This window comes from Phycodurus eques, chromosome 12, assembly GCF_024500275.1.
Source record: "Phycodurus eques isolate BA_2022a chromosome 12, UOR_Pequ_1.1, whole genome shotgun sequence".
NCBI classification, from domain to species: Eukaryota; Metazoa; Chordata; class Actinopteri; order Syngnathiformes; family Syngnathidae; genus Phycodurus; species Phycodurus eques.
Window position 1 is genome coordinate 24,159,487 of NC_084536.1, and position 13,494 is coordinate 24,172,980.

At 43.7% G+C, this 13,494-nt stretch overlaps 1 protein-coding gene across 5 annotated transcripts in view; it reads left to right on the forward strand.

Annotated features, from left to right (window-relative positions):
* The first annotated feature begins 6,865 nt into the window (after positions 1-6,865).
* The window catches only part of LOC133410435 (inactive dipeptidyl peptidase 10-like), a 112,287-nt gene continuing 105,658 nt past the window's right edge, over positions 6,866-13,494 (forward strand). For all 5 annotated transcript variants that reach the window (XR_009769556.1, XM_061691614.1, XM_061691615.1 and 2 more), the window contains exon 1: positions 6,866-7,061. Coding sequence is in view for 4 of the 5 variants with exons in the window: in XM_061691614.1 (XP_061547598.1) it covers positions 7,005-7,061 (57 nt within the window). In the remaining variant the exon portion in view is untranslated. The remainder of the gene's footprint in view (positions 7,062-13,494) is intronic.

Genomic DNA, 13,494 nt, shown 5'->3' on the forward strand with positions numbered 1-13,494 from the left:
TAATGTGTCATTGTTCAAGCTATATAACGATTTACTTTTCTCATTTTGCTTTTCACATTTGTGTCCAATGGAATTAACCATGAGTTTAACCAGAATTTTGATTTGATTTATCTAATACCAAAAAATAATTGGTTTATTTAAAGTTTTCAATCATCAAATAATGCATTTGAATTATTTTTCCCAGATCAAATGTCCATTAGCAGGATAGTTTCTCGAAACCTTGAAAAATTACAAATAACCTTCCTACATTCCAGGCGATTCCTCGATCACCGTCCCTTAGGCCTCAGGCCAAGTTACACCATCCTCGGCCTACTGCAGATTTGTTCAAGCAGTTACAAACTGCTACACCTTAGGTGCCACACCAAACATCTACAACATCTAATACGGGGAATAGATCCTCAGACAATTACAAGTAATACTTCTACATTTCAGGTATTTCAATGTTCCGATCTGCATTAGTCATGGTTGTTGTTATCTTTGTTATACCTCGTCTTTAGTTGTCATGACAACAAAACGAACAACAAATCAGTAGTGGTTGGCTACTTAGGAAGTTATTACATATGAAATAATGGGTCCTTCATAAGCCACAGGCCAGGACTGAAGGAGGAGTGAAACGAAAAAAAAATCACAGTGTGAGAAATCAAATACAAAACAAAACTCGAAGAGAAAATATTTGCAACAGACAAGATCACCTTTAGAAATTAAAAGTGATGTTAATCGTCAGTGGCGGTCCTGGTCTGAATGGCGCCATGTGCTAACCAGTCTGCCGCCGTGCCGCCCCATTAGAAGTCCCATTAATTAATTTATTTTGTTCATTGTTCATCTTGTTTTAAGAATTTAACTTGACAATAGTCAAATAAATACATTATTGAATAATGTAGATCGAAGTTTGGTGTGTGCTGACTCCCCCAAAGAACACGAGTTTGACTGTCATTGGATTAATTCTGAACACAGCCATATCCCCAGTTAGAAGAGGGTGCACTGTTGTGCAACCACATTACTTAAGTTGTTCATTTCACTTCCCTTTTCGAAAAGATGTATTTTTCTCAATTGAGTTGGACAGGTTATAGAACACACTGTGGTGGGAAAAGTTCCTCCAAAAGATAAATGACTAGAAATATATTTGTAATTAATAAGTAATACTTTTCTGGAAGAGGATATCATCCAGGAGGCGCTCGATGAAGTGTAGTTTAGATCTAGCGCTGGACAGTTCAAACTCCATCTGTGTAAGAGGAGGCCTGTTCTCAAATTTTAGCAAGAGCGAAGGGTGTTTAAAACAGATTGAAGCTGTGGACAAGGAATCGCTGAAGAAACTACGGAGGTACACTATATTTCCAAAAGTATTCGCTCACCTGCCTTGTCCGAATATGAATTTAAGTGACATCCCATTCCTAATCCAGAGGGTTCAATATTACGTCGGTACACCCTTTGCAGCTATAACAGCTTCAGCTTTTCTGGGAAGGCTGTCCGCAAGTTTTAGAAGAGAGTGTTTATGGGAACTTTTGACCATTCTTCCAGAAGCGCCTTTGTGAGGTCACACACTGATGTTGGATGAGTAGGCTTGGCTCTCAGTCGCCGCGCTAATTTATCCCAAAGGCGTTCTATCTGGTTAAGGTCAGGACTCTGCGCAGGCCAGTCAAGTTAATCCACACCAGATTCACTCATCCATTTCTTTATGGACCTTGTTTTGCGCACTGGTGCACAGTCATGTTGGAAGAGGAAGGGGCCAGCTCCAAACTGTTCCCACAAAGCTGGGAGCATGGAATTGTCCAAAATCTCTTGGTGTGCGTGTACAAATACTGTATAATAATCAAATCTAATGATTATGATGACCTGTATAGCTTTGTCGAAAGTGAGGCAACTACTTACAACTACTAAACTCCCTCTCTTGTTATGTGGCAAACATTTCAGGATTTATTTACATGGTGGTTTGTTTTTATGTTTGTTTTGAACAATGCAGTATGATTTATGAAATCCGAACATGATAAGTTTTACACAGCCATGCAGGTTTAGTCTGTGGTTGTACTATTGCTCCTGGTCAGGAGTAGCCGCTTTGACTTGATGCGAGTGTGGCGCCAGCCCAGCGTTAGACACTGCGGAGGTCGGTCATGAAACTTTCATCAGCTGCCCAGTAGCACGGAGTTGCTGAATCTCTGCACTAAACTGCCCCAGGGTCATAAATACTTCATCAACAGAAGACGCCTCAGCAAATCTACTCCCTTGGGCTCTCTTTCCTTTAAATTCTGGCCCTTTCTCTCCACACTGCCTACCGCTATCTCTGTCTGTCTCTTTCTCTCTCTCTCTCTCCGCTCCCATGTAAAGTACACTTTTTGACTTTTTGACTGTCAAAAACTCTGCCTAGTTGCGAGCAGTCTTTTTCTCACATACGCATGCCCCCTCGACTTTATTATCCTATTCATCCATACTTCTTTTCCACACAGGCTACCCTCATTCGGGTTGTGGAAAGACTTTGGATACGAGGCAGGGTACACCTCGGACTGGTCACCAGTCAACCGCAGGACAGCTATCATCAGCCATTCACACTCACAATGTTACTGAGTGGGAACTGAACCCACACTACCTTCAGTTGTAAAAATTGCAATTTGGCGCGTCACTGATGTTGTACAGATTGACATTCCTGACTGCCATTCAGGCATAAGGGATGAGTGTGAGTGTCTTGTGATTGACTGGCAACAATTTCATGTGTTATACAAACATTTGCGGATGCTCGCTTCTTATGCTTTTATTCACCTACTTTAAATACAAATGAACTTAAAAACAAAACAAAAATACTTTTGGACAAAGCGTTTGTTAGATTTAAAGATGGATTGACAATTCCTCCTCAAGCCAATGCTCAGGCTTCATTAGAGAGTACAGCGTGGGCATCAACATCAGTGTTAAAGTCGACTTTTAGATTGAGCTATTGTACTGGCTAGATAGACTTAATTTGTTTGATTTCAAAATAAGTAAATACATAAAATCAGTAAGTCCACCTGAAGTGTGGTTACATGATTTTACTTGATTATTTATTCTCCTTGATTCTGCTTGGTCATCACTGCATAAAGCCGCCCACCAAAAGAACGTTTGCTCAGGAAAATCTCTGCAGCCTTTCAACATGCTAGAGAGTGACTCCATTTTTCAGTGTGTGTTCTTGATGTGAAGAGCATACAAATAACAGTCAGCTCCCGCAACAGGGCAGCAATCGCTGGAGGAGGGCATGAACCCAACCCTGAAACGTTTTATGTCTTTCAGTGAAGGAGAGGGGATGTCAAAATAAACAACTGAGATAATGTGGTTGGCTATTCAGACATTACCAATCACATTCAAACCCATGTTAAATGGGAGTCACGTATCTGTCACCACTTAAAGTTTCTCGCATTAGCCCCATTTAAATTTCACATATTCAAGTCGGCTTTCTCTGTTCTGTTGTTTTTTAACTTGCTTTCTAGCAGAATACTGACGAGTTTGTGCTAACACTGACTGCTTTTTCAAACTCTTCAGAATTCCCAACACCTTCTCTAAGGCCCCACTTCGAGCTGAAGAAAAACATCCCTCGAGCCTGATGCTGCTACCACAATGCTTCACTATATGCACTGTTGTATAAAATACATGAAAGTGGTACTTGAGTAGTATTTTACAGGTAAACTTTGATAGACGTTAAAGTGATGAATGACAAAACCTCCTTCCCCGAGGTAAAAGAGCCTCTGTTTGTCTTCTATGACTCATCAGCGCCACATAACAATCATGGCTGACAATGCCTCTCAGAAAACTAGGTACCTTGGCTTGCCTTTAAACTTGTTGAACTTATAAACCGCTTCCTATTCCTGATGGAGAAGACCTGGTGGAAGTGCTACTAAGCAATGTCTGCCATCTAGTGGGGATTAAATTGTGCGCTTATAATGTCAAACTGATTAGGTATAGTAGAGGAAACGTCGATGGAATTATTTTCCATTCTTGTTTGATGCGAAGTACAACTTCCGTTAATCAACAGTTCAGCGTCTCCGTTGTTGGAGTTTGCGCTTGATAAAGTGCCATACATTTTCAATGGGAGACAGGTCTGGACTGCTGGCAGGCCAGTCTCGTACCCGCACGCTTTTACTACGAAGCCACACTGTTGTAAACAGGTGCAGAGCGTGGCTTGGCAATGTCTTGCTCAAATAAGCAGGGATGTCCCTGAAAAAGACATTGCTTGGATGGCATTGCGCCAAAACCTGCATGTACCTTTCAGCATTAATGGTGCCTTGAGAGATGTGCAAGTTACCCATGCCATGGGCACTAAAACAACGCTTTTGAACTTTGCGTTGATAACAATCCGGATGGTCTTTTTCAGTTTTCAGTCAAAAACAATTTGAAATGTGTGTAAGACCACAGCACACTTTTCCAATTTGCGTCTCATCCATCTCAGACGAGCACAGGCCCAGGGAAGCCTGTTGCTGTATTTCGCTTTGCATGGTAGAGTTTTAACTTAACATTTGTAGACAAACTGTTAACTGAAAATGGCTTTCTGAATGTGTTCCTGAGCCCACGTGGCAATATCCTTTACACAATGATGCCGTTTTTTTAATGCAGTGCCACCTGAGGGCATTCAGTGTTGGTTTTCGGCCTTGTCACTTGCTTGCAGAGATTTCTCCAGATTCTCTGGATCTTTTTATGGTATACTGGACCGTAGATGACGGAATCCCTAAATTCCTTGTAATTGTATGCTGAGAAACGTTCTTCAACTGTTGGACTATTTGCTCACGTAGAACCTCACCCCATCCTAGCTTGTGACGAACTGAGTCTTTCGGTATGCTCCTTTTATACCTAATAATGACACTAACCAGTTTCTAACCTGTTCACCTGTGGAATGTTCCAAACAGGTGTTTTGTGAGCATTCCTTAACTTTCCCAGTCAGTGTTTGCGCCTGTTGCAGGTTGTTTTTAAACTTGTTGCAGGCATCAAATTAAAAAAAGAGAGAATATTTGCAAACAAACAAAAACAAAAGTTCATCAGTTTGAACAGTCAATATCGTGTCTTTGCGGTGCCCTCAATGGAATTATGTCAAAAGGATTTGCAAATCATTCTATTCTGTTTTTATTCATGTTTTACATAACGTCCCAACTTCATTGGATTTGGGGTTTGTAGCTGCACTATAATGTACAAATTCAAATTAATTCAGCATGTAATGTTTAAAAAATGAAAAAGAACCTTCAGGATGTAGTCACGAGAAACAGAGCCCTGCTGACAGAAAACATTCTTTTCCCATATGCCCATGCGGGGTTTGATTTAGCGTCAAGATCAATGATTTCAATTCACTGGTAAACACTGCAGAGACTGCTGCAATTGGACCCGGGGCCTCTTTGGAGAGAGACAATCTGTACTTATTGGTCCATTTATCTCTTTGCTTAAGGTCAAGCAAGCCCGTGAAAAAAACATTATAATCACAAGTTTTGAAATACAGGAAATCCGGGATTCTGCAGAAAGGAAAATGTCAAGTGGACACCATTCCAGCACGTAATGTCAATCAAAGATTTCTGTGCCATGTGGATAATAACTAAGGTGTGACAAATTTAATCAGCCAGTAAGAAGCCAAGAAACGGTGTGTATGATACACTTCAATGTGCATACTCGTCGTTAATACCGTGGATACGGCTGTTTTCTTTCCGTTTGAAGCTGCCAAATCAATATGGTTTAGAGCTAAAGAGCAAATACAACTGCAACACAGAGTTTCAACGCTGCTGCTTGATGAGAGAGCCGGGTCACAATCTGCTCTGGGGGGAAGGAAATATGGGCCCTTGCCCTGATGCATTTGTGGCAGTTTCAAGGATTTTGTGCTCGAACTGACCGGCCCCCCCCCCGTATATTTCGCAGTTCCAAAGCCTCTTATTTTCACCGCTGAGTGCTTTCTGGTCTTTCGTCCGCCTTTGCTCGTCGCGCCCGTCCGATTTGTGACGTTTGTCGTCTTTTGCTGATGTCTAGGTCAGACGGGCACGACCTGAGCGTCCGGACTGCACTCGCATCGGATGTCCGATATAGAGCCGCGCGTGAAAGAGCGCCGGGTTTGGATATGAAATCATCGCAATTGTAACGTTCACATTGGCATGAAAAACAAAAATCACATACAGTACATGTCACTTTGGGCACAGATAATGGGAAGTGACCTGCAGTGTGAACATAGCCTATGAGTGCCTTTCAGCAGCGTGTATGAGAGTGTTTTAGGAGGAGGGTACACCCTGCATTTGGAGCCCGTCAATCGCAGGGCACATTTGGACAAACAACCCACTCGTGCACACATTCGCACTTTTAGACGATTTCGGCGTACCGTGCATGCTTCTGCAACGTTGAAAGAAATCGGAGCATCCGGAGAAAAGGCCCGGAGAGCAGGCAAATTCCACATGGGCCGAGATGGAGCCCACAGAAATAAGGAATCATCACTTGGCTATAGGGTTGGCCTCATAGCACAATTGCCTTTGTCATTTTGAACTTACGGTCACGGTGTCAATAAAAAGTGCCGTACATTGGTATTTTTTGTTTGTGCATATATATATATATATATATTTTTATATATATTTTTTGGATTTGATTTGATTTTTTTGAATTTTATGTGTGCAGACTGCGAGTGCGTTAAGGTTGAATCCTGGCAACTCTTTATGCTTGTTGAATTTGTCGTGCTTTTCTTGTTTCACTTCGCTCATGACCGACATAGGTTCATGAAATATTTTGTTTTCTTCAATGTGAAAACAGTTTCTGTCAGCCTCCGCGTATTCTTTTCGCTCTCCTCGCGGCCCCAGCCCGAGCGAAGCAACTTGGTGTTGTGTGACGTGGGCTGTTTTGATTCGGCAGCGAGCCGGTCCTCACGGGAGGCTGATGCGAGCGTGCGGGCTTCTCCGCGCGCCGATGCTCCCCGCGGCGCCTTAACGAAATCGCACTCCGACGAGCTCAGTCGCCCCTTTCCCCCTCGCAAGCCGAAAGGACGCGGCAGTTTCCCCGCAGCGGCCGAAGCGCTGAAACCCGAGGAGCCGAGCATGACGGCGACCAAGGAGCAGCCGAATCAGAGGCACAATCAACCGCAGCAGGAGGAGGTGGGCGAGCGAGATTTCACTACTTTTCATCACCGTCGAGCTTCAGGCAGTCGCTCGTCTTTTGCCTTTGAGCGTTCGGGTCCTTTCCTCCGACTGGCGCAAAGCGGGGCACGGCGAGCAGGTCCGTGCGCCGAGGGGGACCGGGGGGACGGGACTGCATGCGCACGACGCATTGTCATTCAGCCCTCGCCTTTTTGGGTGCACATATGCACCGACGCTTCCAAACGGTCACCTTCAAAAAGCACTCGCGGGCTCTCGTGGGAGGCCGAATCTGTCGCGTCGGACGTAGCTCTCCGGGGCATTTGCATATGGTTTGATCAGTAACGGGAAAGACAATTGCACACGCACACACACACACACACACACATCTAAATGAGCAATTTTGGAAAAATGTGTTTTTCATGTCGGCTTGGTTTTATATGGGGAAATGTCTCCCATGCTGAAACCCTCCCGTCTTAAGTCTCGTTTTCCAAAAGTCGTTGATTTTGCATAACAGCAAAGACAAACTGCACCGTTCAAATCCCGGCAGTTGCGCAACATCCAAGAACTTAAATGCTCCCGATTGCTCATTGAACCCGTTCCACTCTTGTCTTTATCCAACCGTCATATGATAGAGGCGTGCACAAATCCATACGCGCTTATTCATGCCTGAGAAATTTCGCTCTCTGCTATTGTGTGAATTCAAAATGGCTGCCTCATCCCGGCACTTCAGCTCGCAGAGCCCTCCGGTGGATCGCAACAACATCATTGACACGGACGGAAAAGGAACCCCGTGGAGACAAAAGACGCGTTCGTGTCAGTTTTCCCGGAAACGGCGTATTGGACAATCGGAGGGGAAAAAAGGATGTATCCGAAGAGGCAATTAGCATCGACACAAAACATGCTGCAAACGGCGAAACTTCATGTGGACACTTGAGTGGAAACGACATTTTGCCATGCAAGTATCTTGAAATCTGACTTCCATTTGCAAAGGAAACTCATTCCTTCCTGTCGTTGAGCAAATGATATGAACACGAGCCCTCCACCTGTTGCATGAGAACGAAATCAAGGCTTGTGGAGTGCAACTTGACAACTGCACACGTGTTTCCACCCAATTCCTGTCATATTTAATTATTGCTTTCCTTTCTCTAAATGTTTTCAATGTCCCTTCAGGCATTTGCAACCTGGGTCAATGTGCCGTTGTCTAATTTTATAAACGATTCAGCGCTCATCTCCTTCACAGCGGTATTTCCTCCGAGAGGTAGGCAAATATGTCATCGGTGCGCTGAATTTAATTGAGCCTCAGAGCCTTTGTCGAAGAAATCTAAACCTCTGCCTTGTGATGTTTTTTTTTTTTTTTTGGAATGTTCTTGTGAGATGGCATTGGAATTTTCTCTCCACTATATGTAACGCTCAGTGCGCGCGACCTATCGGCCATTTCAGAAGATTGCGCGCGACATCACTCGGGAGCAGCGTCAACCCGCTCGGCGATGCAACCTCACAGTGGGGCCTTTAATGGCGCTTGTCGATGTTGGCGATTTTTTTGAATGGGAGGCTTTTAGATGTCAGCCGTACCTTTCATCTAACAGACATACCAAATGTCCGAGAGTGGTGGATCCGAGCTACCTTAATATTGTTTGTAAATTGTACATTTTCTGCTGTCGATACAAGTGAAACCCAAATGAAACAAAACATAGACAAAAATAACACATCAACAAGTGTTATGCATTACCGATTGGGTGGCCATTGCCAAAGAAAGGGGTCACGTGGAATTTCTGAGTTTCCACGACTCTGCTTGGAACTTGGTTGTGTTGTTTTCTGGCCATTCTCTTAAGACCCCCGATCTCTGATTGAGACTTGTGTCACCCCCGGTTGCGGAGACATCGCCCTGCCATCTCATTGAGACCAGCTGGGTCAGCGAGGAACGTTTGATTTCAATGGAGACCTTTTGGCGACTCGCTCCATCGTGAGAAAAACCTTTATGAAGCTATAATATATATACTACGAGCAATTGTCTCTTTGTCTCAATTGTCTCAATCTCTTTCTATGCCCACTTCAACCTCTGAAAATATCAGAACGTTTGCTCCGATATTTTGGATTTTATTTCAAGTGTTTCCCTTATTCGCGGACTGGCCCGCTGTCTGCGCTCCGCGCTTAGCCAGTGGGAAATCAACAAGTAAGACACCCTTGTTCCTCGTTCATGCGGGACCACGAAAAACATGGGCAACAACGATGGGCACCGCAGTTCTTTTGAGTGTACGGAATCATTCGAATCAGTTCATTAAAAAGATTTGTACAAAAGATTCGTTCACCGAATCGTTCAGTTCTTTTCCACCAAATCATTCAAGTGCTTGGTTGTCATGCTTTCTGGCGATGTCGCCCAGACATCTCCCCTGGTGAGAGGGCAAGCAATATTTTCATCTCCCGGGCCCCGGAGTCGCCGCGACCGATCGGCCTTGGCGGTCTCGGCGACGTCTCCGCCTGTGCGATAGGGGTCGAACGCAAGTCCTAAACACATACACAAGACCAAAAGGCTGCCCTTCATGATATGTCTGGAAAAATGATTGAAGACATATTTTTTGTCAAGAAGCTTGCATCATGTTTGTGTTAGTGGCTGATCTGAGCCAACGCTATTTCTATCCCAGCCTCTGTCAACCCACAGTCTGTATACATAACTTGATGACAAGCTTTTTACAGGGCGACTCTTCATCAAAGTTGCATGGCTGCGCTGAAGGACTAACAAAGACCATCTCGTTGAAAGGTCTTTAAATAATATGTGAAGAAGAATATTGCATGGTTACTTCTTTTGGCATCTGCAAAACAAAGACTCCGCCATACCTCTTCTAAGGCTAACGTTGCCTAGGTTACGTTAGAGTTGCGGCATATACTGTCAACAAATTAGCTCATATTTGACCACCAAAAAAGCTCGTATGGGTCATGTGAAAAACTTTTCAATTTCTGTCGTTTTGCATGGTCAGTGCAATTTCTGTAGTGACAATAGCCAATCGCCAGCCAATCGCAGGGCACAAAGAAACAAACAACCATCCGTGCACACAGTCACACCGAAAGGCAATTTGGAGCCGTCAATCAACACATTTGTATGATCCTTCTTTTATGCCTAAAAAATGCTTGAAAGTAGGGTTGGCGGAAAGAAAAGATTAGATGATCGATTGATTCATTTGATGACCAATTATTAAAGCATCACGATGACCGTTGAACCAATATATTTGTATATATTTAGATTACACTTTTTTCTTCCTACTTATTCCTACTTTGAAAATGATGAACCCTATTTCCATGATTGAAACCACATTTGAACCATTTGAACCATGATTGAAATACATTATCGATAAATTTCCTTCAACTATCCTTTTTTTATATAAACAATGGAAGCGGTTTCCTAATTAGAATGTAACATTTGAGCATTTTGTCAGCATTGCAAAAAACAACAAACAAAAAAAAAATGTGCTAATAACACAAACGGAATCCATGTAGCACTGTAAATTAACAGACCTGGATCACCAAAATAAAAAAAGCTGCCATTTTGTATTACCAATAAACTTCGAATTAAAATTTAGTTGATATGTGCAGTGGGCAATATTCAGACGAAACTTCAGACAAAAATAAAAAATTCCCCCTTTTCTTCAGTGAGTCCAGTGATCCGTTATAGAGTGTAGGCAATGCGGTGCCAGTAAAGTACTGTCCTGACAGCCCTTTTTTTGTGACCAGCGTAAATCTGGCACGGCAGGAGACACAGCTGTGCACCAGGGGTGGTTTGGACCTGTGTTGGCAATTTTGTAGACCGGTGCGGCCCGGCGGATCCGAGAGTGGCGGGGCTGCGCCACTCGCTGTGTTTAAAGGCCACTTCATTCGCCACCAATCAAATCGTCTCCTCTCAATGGAGAGCTCTCAATCTTTACGTGGAAGAGGACAATGCGTCATCGCTACAATCCGTGCGTGAGTGCAGAATTGTTACTGCTCTTTGCTATTGTGCCAACAGACAATATGAGCGGGTACCCTTATTAAATACAGAATGAGCTGGTGACAACTGCTGTCGACTTAAATATGTCTGCCGACCTCATTATCTATCTGCCCTTGGCTGAATCAAATTCACCAAAATCATGCTCGGCCAGCTGCGTCGGCAGTTAAACATGGAGCAGACATAAGCTTAGACTTACTTTCTGCCACCAAATTGTCACTCCGCCGGGTGGAAATCCAAAGACACACCCGTCTTTGCTACAATGCCCACTTTGGCGCAGACCGGTCTGCCAAATTGGCAAACGTGCACAGCGAGCCTTGCGCTTACATAAAAATCGGGATATGCCTGCATTTGCGCCCCACCACGGATGCGCTGTCTAGGACAATAGAGCACAAAATATCGGATTGAATCACCGGTGGCCTGGAGGTTATCAAGGACCTATATCGTACATCATTTATTCTGGATCGTTAAGAGCCAATGTACTTGAAGAAAGCCGACAGAATAAACACTTGGTTGATATTGACCTGTTGACATTGTGTTACTGCCTCTTGCAAGCACAAGTGTAATGAACGTCAACTCATTGGTTGATCTCTGCAAGTGACCTTGTGGTCAGTGCTGGCTCAGTGCTGCCGAGTGGGGTGTTGTAACAGAGTCTCATCCTTTATAAGTCATTGATGCCACGATCAGACTACAGGATTTTAGCCCCGTTAGTGACTCGATTAGCTATCGCAGCCGATTTCCCAGATCGGCGGGACATGTTCACCACCACCGACATGCGGCACACGACATATGACATATGACATTGACGTGAGACAGGAGAGTGACTGGAGCAACATTTTGTTGTTTGATACAATAACGATAACAAAGTACTGTGCTTTTCATTTCATCTTGTTATGTGCCAAAAACGCAAAAAGAAGTAGCCATTGGTCATGCACCGATACCCTTCATGACATCCACTTTGCAAGGTAAATATGTTCAAGGCAACTCGACAACAGTCAGAAAGCAGACGAGCATTTTTTCAAACAAAATGATTTAAGTATTGAAATGCAAGCAAAATGCAGAGGTAAATGAAGCTGACATGGAGTCAGTCACCACTCAAGCTGAGAAAATTCAGACCCCCCCCCCCCCCCCCCCCCCCCCCGACCCCCCAAAAAAAATCAATGAATAGAACCGTTGACGAAGTCCCAGAGGACTGAACTAGAAATGAGGAGCACATTCGCGTGTCGTGGTTGCATGCAGCTTGGCTCAGGCCTTTCTGTGTGGATTTGACATGTTCTTTTTTGATCTGCCTCCCAGGTGTGAATGTGAACGTAATTGTGGTGTGTCTGTATGTGCGCTGCGATCGACTGTCATTCAGTCCAGGGTGTACCCCACCTCTTTCCTAAAGTCAGCTGCGATAGACTCCAGCTCCCATGATGAAAAAAGGAAAACACTGCAACTGATGTTTTTATGTTGAAATTTGTTCTGCTTTCGTGAGGATTTACTTAGCTCCGTGTCATACAATCTTTTTCCATTTTTGACTGTGCTTAAAATGATTATTCCAATGTTTGAGTCATTAAATCTGAACTGTAGAGTGAGAGGTGAGAGGGAGGACCATTGAGACATTCATCGTATATGCAATAATAGCATAGAGTCCCTATAAGGTGGGATCGAAATGATGACAAAGATAACATGGGCAATGTATCATTACCCCAGACTGTTTGACCATTTCGCACATGGAATGTTGGGACTGGAATTTATTACGATATATGGTAATCACTTTTTTTTCCAATATCTGTAGTATCGGGAAACTTAATTCTGTATTTTAAATCGTATGTATCGGTTTCATATTTCTATGCAATGTGTATGCTGGTAACAGTCAATGGTTTGGACACATCTACCTACCGTGCATGTTTTTGGGAAGTGGGAAGAAACCAGAGTACCTGGAAAAAACCCACGCAGGCACGGGGAGAACATACGAACTCCACAGAGGTGAGGCCGGATTTGAACCCGGGTCCTCAGAACCATGAGGCACATACGTGTGCTAACCCCAAGTTGACAGTTGGCTCGACAGAACGTTACTTTTTTGTCAGATCTCAACCAATCGCCTAAACTTAAGGGATTCACGGAAGATTTAAAGGATTTCCAACCAAAGGTCAAAACCCATGTTGAGGCTCTTGCCAGCATGTACAGTTTGCGGTTTTTCCTACGTTCTAATCAGTAGCTCTGAACAGCAACGAATCATTGCAGCACTTTTATATCACGTCATCATGCAACCGCTTCTTGACAAATTTCAAATTGATCGGATCGTCAATAGACTGTCAGAGGCCTTTCAAAAGAGATATTTTCTTGACACGTAGTGGCATGTGTACTGAAACAATGGAAATACACTTAAAAAACCGTAGATAATAATTCAATCAAGTGCCAAAGAAGCACATCTCAGCTGTGGCTGTGTCCTTTCCTCTGCACTTTTCATCCTTCTAATGCTCTCTCAAC